The 14,939-nt window shown below is 41.4% G+C and overlaps 1 protein-coding gene across 1 annotated transcript in view; it reads right to left on the bottom strand.

Moving 5' to 3' along the window:
* The window catches only part of MYO5A (myosin VA), a 102,980-nt gene that overhangs the window by 65,618 nt on the left and 22,423 nt on the right, over positions 1-14,939 (bottom strand). Inside the window, exon 4 of the mRNA XM_034065880.1 lies at positions 10,954-11,098. Coding sequence (XP_033921771.1) covers positions 10,954-11,098 — 145 coding nt within the window. The remainder of the gene's footprint in view (positions 1-10,953; positions 11,099-14,939) is intronic.

Genomic DNA, 14,939 nt, shown 5'->3' with positions numbered 1-14,939 from the left:
AACCTATCCATCAATGAGCATTTCAGAGGAGATTAAAGAAGCTCAGAGCTATCCACTTTAATCATCAAAACACAACATTGGTTTTTTGCTTCCTGTGATTGATGCGTCGGATGTACCACTTGATCGTGTCTGTCAGACTCATGACTCCACAATAAATAATGTCAAATAGATGTATATAAGCACACACCGCAAAAAGCATCAGCCTGGGAAAATGAACAAAAGGAATACAGAACTATTGGTATCTACCTCAATATTTGCATCAACCCATTCGTACCCAAGCTACCAGCACTTCTACCTGGGAAAAGTGTGTATTTAACTGCTGATTTTAAAAGATTCTGAAATGGACTTTGAATGCTTGCCTGTGATGAACTACTTCAAAGCTGAGTTGTCTCAATGCCGTACAACATAGATGAGATTGGCAGAAAAGACTAGAACAAGATAACCTTAATATAAATTGAAGACGCCAAATAACAGGGCAATTTGATGAGAAGAACATTAGTACTTACTTTGCCTTTGATCCTAAATCATCTGTATTTGTTTACCTTGAGGATACTGCCACAGTGCTGATGTTTTTAAGGAAGCTTCTTGTCAGGGTGGTTTGAATGCCACCACCTTCAGGTCATCTTCTCCTCCCACTGCTCCACTGCTAAGAGGTTTAATTAAATCTAGTGCCTTTCTTTCTGTTTTGTGGAGTTGCTACTGGCTTCTTCTTTTCTTTTGGAATAACAGGTTTAGGTTATGGTGAAGAGCACCAAGCCCATGGCATGTGTCATTTTCATTTTTCATTTAAATCAACACAGCACAAACTGCTGCTAAAGGCTTGACCCCGCAATCATCAAACATTTCTCTTACTGCTTCAATACAAGAACACAATAAATAGCTTTTATTTAACCTAGCAGTGATAGTCTGGCCTGCTTTATCCCACTGCTGTTCCTCTACTGCAGTTCTGTGGTAATAAGGTAGACCTGTAAGCCTGAAATTGCTTCACATTTTCAAAACAGTGAATTTTGAATGATTAAGAACCTGACACAAAATGCCAGGAAAGGAACCTGTGACTCAGGGAACACCTGGGATAGATCCTGTTCTTAGCACACACATAGTTACCATTAACATTGATGTGTGTTTTGTCCATCAAAGACAGAAAAGCACCTTAGCGATATACCATTCTACAGCTGAATGACAGCAGCAGGAAAACCAACCCAAGAAAATAACTTCAAACCCAGTGACATTGCTGAAAAGTCTGACAGGACGCATTCTGCAATGATGGCATGTTTGAAATCTTGCTGTATTTTTATCAGCTCCAGCTACTCTGCACATTGTTAGATTAACCAGGGACCAACACAAACCTACTTTGAGCTAAATGGTGTGTTTTACACCCTGCACTACAAAGCACATTTCCAAGCTCTGCAAGGATACAGGTACACACATGCAGCTGACATGGTTAAGTGTCTCCAGCAATGTAAACATAACTCTGACCTAAGTAAGCATCCTACTTTTTGTAATCAATCTCTCAGCATCCCCACTGCATGTTTGTGACAACATATGACCAAAATAACCTGCAGTATCTACAGTCAGAACATTCACACATCTTTGTATCCAAGAGCATAAGATCAGTTTCTCTCCCATAAGGCAGCTGTAACAAAAACAAGAGCACAGAAAACTTTACCAAACAGCTTCCTCATTGATAAGAAGAAATCAGTTTACTGAAAATAACACACTGAAACCAAAAGCCATGTGAAAGCACTCAGTATCATTGTTATTCTCTATTGATGTTTCCAAATAACTTAGAAGTACTGATGTTAATAGAAATAGAAAAATGCATCTAGTATCTCACCCATTCCAAACAAGTTACTCAGTCTGGGAATATTATTCACAGGAAAGACTTTAAACTCCTTTCCTGTGAAATCCTTCAGCTTTCATCAGGTATCAATACAAAGTTAAGAGTTCTCTCTAGTATCAATTGTTTTTTGTGAGCTTCACAGAAAGCAGCCTGATTAACTTATCAAGAAATGTAGGAAGGAACTTCCCAGCTGCAGGTGGCCAGTCCCAGCAGGCTAAAGGGAGCACTGCCTTCAAGGGACTGAGCATCTTCCAGTGGAGGAAAGAGAATGCACAGCAAACAAATACAGGGAAAAGAATTCAGCAAGAGAAATGTGGTATAAGATGAAATGAAATGGTTTTGCACAGCTCATCTGAAGGCTCACTGATTAGGTCTAACTTCAATTAACATTGAAATAAATAGAATGTTTTCTAAAAATACCAGTGATTGTAAACTTGAAATAAAAATACAACTGAGTTTGGTTTGGGGTTTTTTCCCCCTAGAGCATTCTTCTTTCTCAGCATGAAATGAGAGACACAAGGATATTTACAGAGCTCACCAGCCTGTGCTCTCCCCAGCACCTGCCCTCCCAGTCCCATGTCAGTGCAGGTCACAGGTTCACTCTTTGGGCAACTGTGCTCCACTTCTGTGTGATGCTTCCAGTGTTACAGTTCCTTGCTTTGCTAAAAGACCAAAACTGCTTCTCACACTTACCCTAAAATGAAAGGCAGCTGTAAAGCCCACCAGACCCAAAAGATTTAACATGAGTCAGTGCAATATATTTAGCTTCACCTTTGCCTGAGCACGGTGCTGTGTGGCAGCAAACAAGGCTGTACATGTTTAGCAGCACTTGTTCATTGCAAAGGCCTTTGAAATTCAGTCTAGGGTGTGCAGCATCTGTTAGGAGCCATTATAAAAACTGGCAACTCTACAAACCCAGGATTAACTTTTCAAACAGAAGTAATTTAACTGGTCAATAAACAAATAAATAAGGATTCATTCCGCAGTTTTCTAATGCTCCGATGGAGAACAGCAGCGGCCAGTCTGGGCAACCTTCCCAGCACTGAGGGCAGGAGGCAACATCTTGCCCTTCCATAAACCTTCTGAACAAACGATTTAATCACAAAGCTCTCTGCAGCCCAAAATTCCATTATCCCATTTCTGGATTTGGTTCTTGGGTCATTAACACAGGAATGCACCCCCATTTTGTCCTCTTACTTTCCAAGCCCTTCCTATAGTCTACACAACACAAACATATCCTTCCATTCTCTATGTAGCTGCTGAGCCCCTTTCCCTAGGAGGTCACCTTGCTTAGGAGAACAACCAGGCAGCACCAATAAATGCCACTCAGTGCTCTACCTTCACCTGTACTGCAGGAAACCGTTTTTCCCCACTTTAAAGCTTCCTTCTCACAATGCTCCCCTGCACAGTGGGCACAGTCCCTCCTTCCCACAGAGCCACATCATCCCAGCATTCCCAGTGCTGAAGCCTCCAAATTCACTTGTACTGGCACATCCCAAAAGGTGTGGCCTGACACAGTTAATGTGTTTTTTCCACCCTCAAAGGGTGGTTGTGTGGATTAACTCTTGTAAAACGCCCATAATGTGCAAAGTGCTATGTAAGCACTAAGGATTATTATTAGAGACTTTGAACCATTCTGTGATGATGTGATGGAGGGAAGAAAAACTGAGTTACCAGTAATGTGCCCCAGGAGCAAGCGTCAATTCTTGCATGGAACAGCACCCACATTTCTTGGTCTGTTCCACCTGCATGCACAGTGTATTCTGTCTGGATCTACCCTGCTCTGATCTGACACATCTCGGCCTTCACAGACACCATGTTTTAAAACATCAGAGAAATGTTCAGCTGCACCCTGAGTCACAACAATTGCTCCTGACTAAGCAGTAAATTAATTATTTGTAAAATCGTTAATTTTTAATAGGCATGAAACACTACTCCAGCAAACCATGCTCTTTAACCATGCTTCTACATACAGAATCATAGAATAGTTAGGGTTGGAAAGAACCTTAAGATCACCTAGTTCCAACCCCCCTGACATGGGCAGGGACACCTCACACTAAACCATATCACCCAAGGCTTCATCCAACCTGGTCTTGAACACTGCCAGGGATGGAGCATTCACAACCTCCCTGGGCAACCCATTCCAGTACCTCACCACCCTGACAGTAAAGAATTTCTTTCTTATATCCAGTCTAAACCTCTGCTGTTTAAGTTTCAACCCGTTACCCCTTGTCCTATCTCTACAGTCCCTAATGAATAGTCCCTCTCCAGCATCCCTGTAGGCCCCCTTCAGATACTGGAAGGCTGCTATGAGGTCTCCATGCAGCCTTCTCTTCTCCAGGCTAAACAGCCCCAACTTTCTCAGCCTGTCTTCATATGGGAGGTGCTCCAGTCCCTTGATCATCTTCATGGTCCTCCTCTGGACTTGTTCTAACAGTTCCATGTCCTTTCTATGTTGAGGACACCAGAACTGCACACAATACTCCAAGCGAGGTCTCATGAGAGCAGAGTAAAGGGGCAGGATCACCTCCTTCGACCTGCTGGTCACGCTTCTTTTGATGCAGCCCAGAATACGGTTGGCTTTCTGGGCTGTGAAATATATTTTGAGCTTAAACAGCTTTTGAAGCCTAACCGTATTTCTCACAGCCATCTTTAGCTGATGGAGAAAAGATGACCTGAGCACAGGACAGGGGTTTGAAAAGCAAATGTTACTATGCATCATGAGTTACCTGGCACAGAGACCCCTGCAGGAAATGAAGACATGCAACACACAGCATGTTATTTTTGTACACTGAAAACAAACCAGCTTTGGGAGAATGTTACCAGGAAACCCACGTAAGTGCTGCATTACCAATTGCACGTTCTATTCTCATATATTTTATCGTCAAGCTGGTTATATCAAGTCATCAGACACTGGGTCAGGATATCCAATTCAGGGGCTCTATGCCCTGCTTTTGCCATCTTGGTGAACTCACCAAAGTTGCTTTCCTGTTTGCTTCAATTTATAAAATGGAAATAATAGTACTGATCACTATCATTAGAGGATATTTTCAGGACTTTGAGGTAGAGGACTATGAGATCTGCTCATGGAAAGTGCCAAACAAAGTTGAAATATTACTACTATACATAACCTGAACTCCCTTGAATCTGTTTTGGTTGCAAACTCAGCCACTCCAAAACACCTTAAGTTCACAAGCATTGTTTGGTCCTCCTTCATCAACAGCTTTGCCAAAACATTCTGCAATACTCTCAAAACCAGCAGATGGACCTTGTTTTAATTAACAAACCATGTCACTTGCCATTTTAATGGTATCCAGGAAACACAGCTCTCGACTGTAAAACGACAAAAGGTGAAAAGATAATGAATTGACGGTAGCATCTCTTGACACATACAAATGAAGAAAACTGAGGTCAGCACATGCTGCAAAATCATGACAGATTGCACTCCAGAGCACAAAGATGAGCCAGCACTATGCAACTGATTTATCTGGGGATTAGTCAGAGGTCACTCCTGCAATAGTTTAGGAAAGCTCATTGCTTAGCTACCAGCAGGACACCTCACATGAACTCTCACTTCCAGCTACCACCATACTTAACCCTTTTGTTGCCTAAAAATAATGACTGCTTAGACAAGTAGGTCCCTGATGTTACGCTGCTTACCCCATCTGCTGTCTTGTACCCGCAACATCATAAAATGTCAGACCAAAAGTATAAAAGACTAATCCAAAGTCATCTGTTCTCTCCAGAAAGGATAATTTCCCTTCTCATTCTAATTTCAACAATAGAACCCCAAAGCCGCCATCTCTTTTCAAGGTATTTAATTTAAAGGATCATATGTCAAAGCCATAAGTCAAAGAAGGCTGTTGTATGTTTGTACAGTACCCATGACAGCAGGCTCTCATTTAATCACTGGATGCAGATCCATGACGGGTTGTTAATCATCCCCCTCCAGACTTCCGCCAGGGGAGAAGAGAGTATCCATTTATCAGACACTCAGAAGCAAAGCAGCAGCTGATCAAATGTGTATTTTTGTAAGAGGACATCATGTTGGGATGCCTGGAATAACTGGAGACTGTCAGTCAAGGTGTTTTCAAAACACCTACTCAACAGCTCACCAAGCTTCCTTTCGAACAAAAAGTGACAGGAGAAAAAGTCTTCCTGCAGCTCAGAGCCATTAGATACATGCCAAAATCTAACAAAACAGAGAGGCAGCCTTCTTATTAAAGGTAATTTAATGAAAAAGATACACGCTAACACTGAATAACACTTTGTGCAAACAGAAACGGCAACACATTGGGGATTGATACTTTAAACACTGATGCTTTCCATCCTGGCATTTGTTGAGTTTTATAGGGATCTCATCAATATGGAATTCTGTTTGCAAATGTTACTTTCAACTTGCACTCTGCTAATTAATCAGAAGAAAATTTCCAAGTTAATTTATTAAACCGAAAAGCACTGAACTCTGCTGTATCTGTCACCAACAACAAGTAGGATGTAACAAACCAGACCAAAAAAGTGCTGATAAAAATACATATTAATTACTGCAATATACCCTTACTAAGCAGGGGAAGGAATCTTGTGAAAGAGTGATTTAGAACTTCTTTCCCTAATAGTATTAGGAAACGGATAATCATAAGTCTCATACACTAATGCAGTTCTTCGCAGATTCGAAAGTATAATCATCAACATCTTCTCTTATTGCAACCCATACAGTTAAAAACAGAGGCTTCAGCTGAATATTACAAAGAAAATGAGCTGCACCTGCTGATGGTTGATTCCTACTGAAATTGTGATGCTTTCCAAAAAGAATGAAGTATTTGCCAACTGTTGCTTTGCCTCAATTTGCATCGTTACCACAGAGAGAGGTGACTGTGAAGACTCAGCTTCTTTTTTGTTAGTAATTTGGAAATGCTGGCTTACAAAAGTGTACATCACAGTTCAAAGGGTTCAACACATGCAAACACTGTTTGTGGTTTATATTTCTGAGACAAAAGTAAGTTCTTCAATAATAATGTACTTCCTTCTAAATCACACATCTGCCTTAAACATTGCCCCAAACCTGTATACGTTCGCTCAAATGAACCAAGCCACCCATCGCCTACCCATGAGGAGAGAGACCGCTGAGTGCAGGTCCCAGCTCTTCCCAAAAGCACAGCTTGTTACAGCTGTTCTACAGAACCACAGCAGCCCCCATACTGCTCTGCACAAAGCCCTCAGGCAGGGGGGAGCCCCTCAGGAAGGTCCCCATCCAACCAATGCTGTTCCTTCCCACTGGAACACGCTCACAGGTGGGTCTCCTCCTGCTCAGACAAAGGAAGAGATCTGCTCTGGCCCAGATCACACAACTCAAACCAATGAAGTTACTGGTAAGTATGAGGCATACATAACCCTGGGTCTTACACAACTGAACTGCAGTGGTAAAACTAGATCATTGCTTACTTTGGGCACAGCAGAGGAAAGAAACAAAATTGTCAGTCTGCACAGAGGATGGGTCAGAGGTGGAAAGAGAAAAAAAATGGCAAAAAGATACACATGACAAGGGGGAAATAGAAGGAAAAAGCAGAGAGAGAAGAAACAGAAGAAAGAATAATCCAAGACAAGATTAGTCGTGAAAGAGCTGTGCACACTTTCCTGTGCTGAAATCAGTAAGAAGCTACTGAGCAAACAGCAATCACTTATTTCATTGTCAGCTCTGGGTAAAGACAAGCCATATTCCTTACTGGTGTAAGGAAACTGGTGACAGAACTGCTGCTGAAAGAGGAAATAATGGATGCCCAAAGGGGCACACCACAGCTCAACCACACCACACCATTTGGCTGGCTCTATGCAGAAAATTTCACATGCAAAGGTATCCTTATAAGCTGCTTTATACTGCATTTAACCCCACACAGTTGCTGAGTATCTCTTTTCAGGCACAGACCAGATGAAAGCTCCATCCCTGTCATTCCAGTGGCCAACATTATTGCACTGTATTTTTGCTGAAGATGGAATGCAAGTATTTATTGTGCAGTCACTGGCTTCCTGACTACTGTCATGGGGCATTTTCTCTGGCTGAAGATGACCACAGAGATCATTTAGTTACAACCACGCACATGTAGGGAGTTTCTCAGTCACAGCAGATGAGTAATGAAGCTGGCAAGAACAAATTTCAGATCATTAAATGCCAAGTGCAAGGTCCTACACCTGGGTCAGAGCAATCCCAGGCACAGCTACAGGTTGGGCAAAAAGGAAATTCATGGTAGCCCTGCCAAGAAGGACTTAGGGGTGTTGATCAATGAGAAAATGAACATGAGCCAGCAGTGTGCACTCACAGCCCAGAAAGCCAACCATATCCCGGGCTGCATCAAGAGGAGCGTGACCAGCAGGTCAAAGGAGGTGATCCTGCCCCTTTACTCTGCTCTCATGAGACCTCGCTTGGAGTACTGTGTGCAGTTCTGGTGTCCTCAACATAGAAAGAACATGGAACTCTTAGAACAAGTCCAGAGGAGGGCCACGAGGATGATCAGGGGACTGGAGCACCTCCCATATGAAGACAGGCTGAGAAAGTTGGGGCTGTTTAGCCTGGAGAAGAGAAGGCTGCGTGGAGACCTCATAGCAGCCTTCCAGTATCTGAAGGGGGCCTACAGGGATGCTGGAGAGGGACTATTCATTAGGGACTGTAGTGATAGGACAAGGGGTAATGGGTTCAAACTTAAACAGCAGAGGTTTAGATTGGATATAAGGAAGAAATTCTTTCCTGTTAGGGTGGTGAGGTACTGGAATGGGTTGCCCAGGGAGGTTGTGAATGCTCCATCCCTGGCAGTGTTCAAGACCAGGTTGGATGAAGCCTTGAGTGATACGGTTTAGTGTGAGGTGTCCCTGCCCATGTCAGGGGGGTTGGAACTAGATGATCTTGAGGTCCTTTCCAATCCTAACTATTCTATGATTCTATGAAGTTAACAAGAAGACCTAAGGAGTAAATATTTAGAAGAGCTCATGGAAGTCTTACGGATAGAAGCGTCATGACTAATTACTCCAGTGAGCATTTAAAGATGGAGTTAGGAGAGATTAGAAACAACAGAAAATTAAATCTCACCAATTAATTACATGCATAAATACAGATTAATGCCATATGAGTAGCTACCACATGAATATTCAATGCAATTATTGAAGTGTTAATGAAAGAGTCACAGACAATCTGATTTTCATTTTCAAATAAGCAGCTGCAGAAATGTAAATCTGCACATTTTTGTCTAACTTCAGAATTCAGGTGCAAATGTGATTTGTTCATGGTGTAGAAATCACGGAAGTTAAAGGGCAGGACAAGGAACTGGAAACAGCAATAGAAAAAGAAATTCAATGAGCAAAGGCAGTTATGTCCAAATGACAGAAAAAGTTCTTAAAACAATTAGGTAAAAAAAATTGAGAGAAAAGGAAATATACATCAAGGAACTAAACAAACTCTGAAATTGGTACTTCACTGTAGAGGAATTCTTTTCATTGTCATGCTGTGCTCAGATTTCATTTTGCACCGATGAAAGTCCTGTCCATTATTCATAAAAGAATAACAAATTGTTTATAAAACATTGTAGACACACAAAGGAATTTACTTCATGAATGCAAAAGGATTATTTAAGATCATTTCCATGCTTACATAATTTCTCATAGTTTATTTCAAAAAGGATCTTCCACTGTATGTTATTTGTTGTTATTCAGGACAGCAGAATCGCTGGAGGGTGCAGTGAGAGCTGAGGAGCAGGCAATTAAACACAGAAAGGAAAAACCATAGCAGAAACTCTAGCCAAAATCTCAGCCCCATGAGTCTTCCTCTGACAGCAGAGAATGCAGATGATGGCAGATAGAAACCTCCACTGCACAAGCTTCAGTTATGGCATCATTCCATTTCTAAATCCTGTCATGCACTTATAGATCAAGCACACAGAATACAGGTGATCTGGCAATTTGAAATTTCAACACAAGTAAGAGGTAAGCCCAGTTTAGACCATGGCTGGAGGCAGCCAATGGAGAGAAATTCCTCTTACTTCCACTGGCTACATTAAATACAACAATTCTGGGAATCGAGGTTACATCCATCACTAACATACAAGTGCAGGTCACTGCACCATTCTGGCTATCATATGGATTCTTAAATTAAAAGAGCTAATATCTAAGATTAAAATTTTATCATTTTCAACCCATTCTTCCCATGCTTCTCCCTCCTGCAGTATACTTGAGGGCAATTGCAATTAATCCAGAGATCTGCCTTAGTTTTACTGGAGTAATTTGATAATGGGCTGTACTGTCAAAAAGGAAAACTGTATCAGTAACTTGCCGCTGACCATTAGGACACAAGGGACCATCTTGTTAACTAAAGACCACAGCGTTGCCCAAAAGATATTTATTTTGGAAATGAAACATTGTCAAAGCTCCTCAGGTTGGCAGGCTCTCAGGGTGAAGGGGAAGAAGTTTCTAATAAACACTCCTTGGGTGACAAGCTCATTTTCATGTAGCATTTAAAGAAATGAGGATTTCCTGTGCAGCTGTTACAGTGTCCTCAGAGACACCGTTTCGGGAGCTCTGTGCAATCGTTCCCTCTGCTCCCTCTTAAATCTAGCCAACAAACAGCCACAGGCAGATTATGTAGCTGGGACATTACCATCACAACCAGGAGTCTATAATAGCACTCATAAGCCGAGCGATTTATTTTTAATGCTGTCAGTATCACATATAAATACAAACCAGTTCAGAATCTGGTGCTTTCCTCTTTAAACATTCACTGATGGTTACAAAGTATCTCCACGTTTTGCTAATCAAATTAAAACATCCTAATGTTATAAAGCTCTGGGCTAATTTTAGACCTAAATACTCATCGCATCTGTGGTTATTCCTGTTATCTGTCAGCAGCCATGATCTCCACAGCATTCATAATGCTTTAATGTTCATTAGCTTAGGCAACTTTACTTATGCACTAAATGCATTTTAGTGCACTAAATGCACTAAAACACTGGATAAAAGACAGATATTGCAAAATATTTCATGAGCTATAAATCAAAGAGAAGGCCACCAGCCAAGAATTTTTAGCTTTATTCCTCTTGGAAAAACAATGAATTCAAGAGTTATGGTCTACAAACCTGGCCATCTGCTTATACGCTTCCTCAGCCACTGCAAAGATATGTGGATCCATATCCCCCATATTTTGGCCACTGTATGCATTGATGATATCTTCGCCATAGATAGGCAGTTGTTCATAGGGATTTATGGCCACTAAGACAATACCTAGAAAGAAAATGGAACAATAGGAATTATTAATAGGTGTTTCAAAATAAAACAAAATAAAATAGCTTTAACACCAACTATTGTTCTCAGCTTTCTAAAAATATTAACTAGGGAAGAATAAGAATCTGATATTACTGACATCAACAGATACTCATTGTGACCACAGTGTGCATTCAAAAAGTATCAGAAAAGCTAACTTCTACTGTGCCATAGGAAACACATCAGGGACAGCTTCCTACTTTTTCTCTCTGTCTTTTCTAGCATGCATAGAACAACAAGATTCAAAGTGTGATGACTTGAAACACCACCTGCTCACTGCAGAAAACCAATGAATGTGCATTGTACTTCCTTGTGTATTACTGTCAATTACAAATGATAGTGATTTTTGAACTATAATTACCATATGGCTTCACTGACCGACAGTTTGGATATGTGAAGTGTGTTAACCCTTCAGCTGTTATGCTGTGACCAGTTTTTGTAAAAAGCAACAAACTAGTCATTGTGTAATTTGGATTCCAGGGCATCTCTGCATGTCAGGCAGGACAACCTCCTGCTCAAAAGGATAAAAAACCTCCCATTAGATATATTTCATAGGGCTGATACACAGCGGTACACAGTCATGCCAGGAATTTCTGTAATTACACCTCTAGAAGGCACCCAAAAATACTCATGTGTGTAACTACTTACACCTTCCATTTTCTAGTTCTTAGATCCCAATTGAACAAGTATCTGCCTCTTTTAATACCATGTAAGATCCAGATGTGGTATCTCCATCACTGAAGTGGCCATTTTAAAAACAGAAAAGCTGGGAGCAGGGAAGTGGAAGCACCTACAGTCTGGCACCGCTGCTGGGAGCATCATCCCATTTTTAAATCCTGTCATGCACTTACAGATCAAGCACAAACCCTAGCAAAAATGGTAAACAATAGAGTATCTGTCACAAAGAGATCTGAGAGACCTCAATCTATTTCCTCAAATATACAGCAGGTTTTATGTCTAGACACACCCATATAAGTCAAGTCAGTGTTTTTCCATCAGCCATGACTCCACTGAAATAACTCAGGAGCTCAAATGAAAAGTCTCTATAAAACGGTATGCCAAGCTCTCATGCTGTAGTGATGAGCCAAAACATAAGGGAGTTATGAGGGGGGGACACCTCAGCACCAGCAGACTCAGGCAGTATTTTTGATGTCAGTTTTTAACATTTGCCCTTTGTAACTGACAAGTAGTAAAAAGTTAAGTATCGCTGCTCCACGGAGCCAAGCCTTCCAGGCTTGCAGGTCTAATCAAAGAGACATTGAAAAAACACGCGAGGCTTCAGACAATTCCCTCCTGCTTTTGGCTATGTTGGCAAAAAAAAAAAACCCTGAATTCAAAACAAGCAGCCCCGTGACAAGTCTCCATCATATTAAATCACTTATCTTCGGTAGCGACCTGTAAAATCAACAAACAACTACCATCTGGAAACATCCAAAACAAGAGAGTTAGGAATTATGTGCTTTGTACGGAACTTTTAAATCAGTCCGTCTCGCACATCTGTAATCCAGATTAATTTATATATAACTTTATCTCCACTAAATCATGTTGCTATTTTAAGAAATATCATGGCCCAACTCAGGTCAGATTTATGTGCATTTTCGTTCCTACAATTACACTAAATTAAATTCTGGCTACTGTCTTTGCCATTCACCTTACATATACACCCAAAATAAGTGTATTTAATTCTTCCATTTTTAACATATTCACCCATCTGTGGACAAACTGGATATTAACATTAATAATTTACTAACTGAAAGTTTGCTGTCCTGCATAGCAGGCAGTAGTTTATACATCTGAACTAACTAGCAGTATCCCTGGCTTTTCATCCCAGCCACAGCAGTTTTTCCACATAAGCATTCAGGTTTTCCTTTTTTCAACTTCCTTCATTAATGCTTCATTTCATATTCCCAACAGTAAAGCAAAGTTAAATTTGCCTCTGAATTGCAAGTAAAAGGTTGATGTGAAATTAAGAAATCAGTTTCTGTTAAAGTCTGGATTACTTCAAAGTGAAATTTTAAAGGACTTAATATCCATTTGATAAGTTACACTAAGACAGAGTGGTTGAAATAATTTCTAGGGCCGTGGACATCTACTTCTAGTTATGCTGGTTGAGAACAATTCTCTTGGTGGATTAAAGTGTTTTTAATCTCCTTTAGGCTAAATCAACTGGGCTAGCTCTAACCACCTTCATGAGGTATTTAAACTAACCTGGCTAATGTGTGAGTCAGATTAAGAAGGAAAATGCAGTTCCTTCCACAGGCAGAGCTCTAAGGCAATAATCTTTGCAAAGGGGAAGCTAACTTGTACTCAGGACAGGAAATGACAGAGCAGTTTGAAAGGTAAATGTTCATGGCCAAAGGATCAGATTTTGAAGGGCTGACAGGCCAACTGTATTTTCTTTAGCTTGTAACATAATGTACACATGCCTATATCGCAAGCTAATAAATCCACTGCTTACTGCATTCCTCCAGTCTCTTCAGGAAGAGTTAAACCTCCTTCACCTGCACTTTCACCACCAGGAACCCCCACGCTACTGGATCCACGTGTTTCTAATAAACCCACAGGTAGCAACCAGAGTCATCACTTGAGGCTTGTTTGGAAGCAAAGCTGCTGACCAAGCTCCACCATCCCACGCCCTTTGGCAGACCCATCCATGAGGAGCTAACTGCCTTCCAGCACTATGAGAAACTATAAAACCAGCCAAACCCACAACTGAAGCTGTACTAGGGAAAACATGAGAACAACATGCTTTCCCAAACACGTCAAAACAGAACTAGTAGAAAGCACATTCCTTTTGAGAGCCTCTTCAATGATGCTAAACACAAAGCATATTTGTAAGCAGCCAAAACATGAACCCGGTAGGCTGCCTTACGGGAGAGGTACAGCAGTATCAGTAGGCACAGGACCATGAAACTCAGAGTGAAACCCTTACAACCTCAAGCCGTGAGATTCCAGTTGTGCAAGGCCCTGTCACAAAATGTTTCCTCATCAAGAGCTTTGGGTGGGGGCACCAGGGAGTGAAACACAGACAATACCTAAACTGAGTAACTGAGGAAGTTTCCCAGTGCAGAGATCGGAACATGCACTCTCAGAAGGGCCGTGGTATCTCCATCACTGAAGATACTCAAATCTCAGATAGAGACTGGTCCAAGACCTGAGGAACCTGATCTGGTCAGACCTGTTTTAAATAGGGAGCTTCACTGAAGATTTCCAGAGGTCTCTTGCAATCTAAGCTATTCTGTGCCTCTGGCCATGCTCTGACTGCATGATAGGATGAGACATGGGTATGAATCATCTCCCACTCCTACAGGAATGAAGGCTGGCTGCAAGCAGAGGGTGGCAAAGTCTGATTCAGTCCTCCACAGTCTGGACACTTGAAAGCAGGACTGGGAATAGATACACTCTGCTGAGCATCCACAGACTAGGAATAACCAGGATGAGCAAAATGTGGCAGGGCATTAATGCCTACAGTCTGTCCATCACAACATGTTTGACATGGTGGTTGCCTTAGCTCTCCATACACATCACCATAGGTGGAGCTTTAACAGTGACCAGAAGAGGGAAAATCTGATCCTTGGTATGTTCTGTAATCAAAGCAGGACAGAACAAGGCCTTCAGCTACCTGCAGCCATAACTAGCTGGTATCTGTCAAGGGCCACCTTGCATTATGACTTCCCTACTCAACAGTTTGCAAAACAAATGAAATTGTAAACAGCAAGTCTCATAATATATGATAACATCAAGGAGGTTCAGTATACTCTGGCTTGGAATACCAAGAACTGGGACTATCCTAATAAAGTCT

The sequence above is a fragment of the Melopsittacus undulatus genome, chromosome 9 (assembly GCF_012275295.1).
Source record: "Melopsittacus undulatus isolate bMelUnd1 chromosome 9, bMelUnd1.mat.Z, whole genome shotgun sequence".
Lineage (NCBI taxonomy): Eukaryota > Metazoa > Chordata > Aves > Psittaciformes > Psittaculidae > Melopsittacus > Melopsittacus undulatus.
This window is presented reverse-complemented; position numbering and strand designations above follow the sequence as displayed.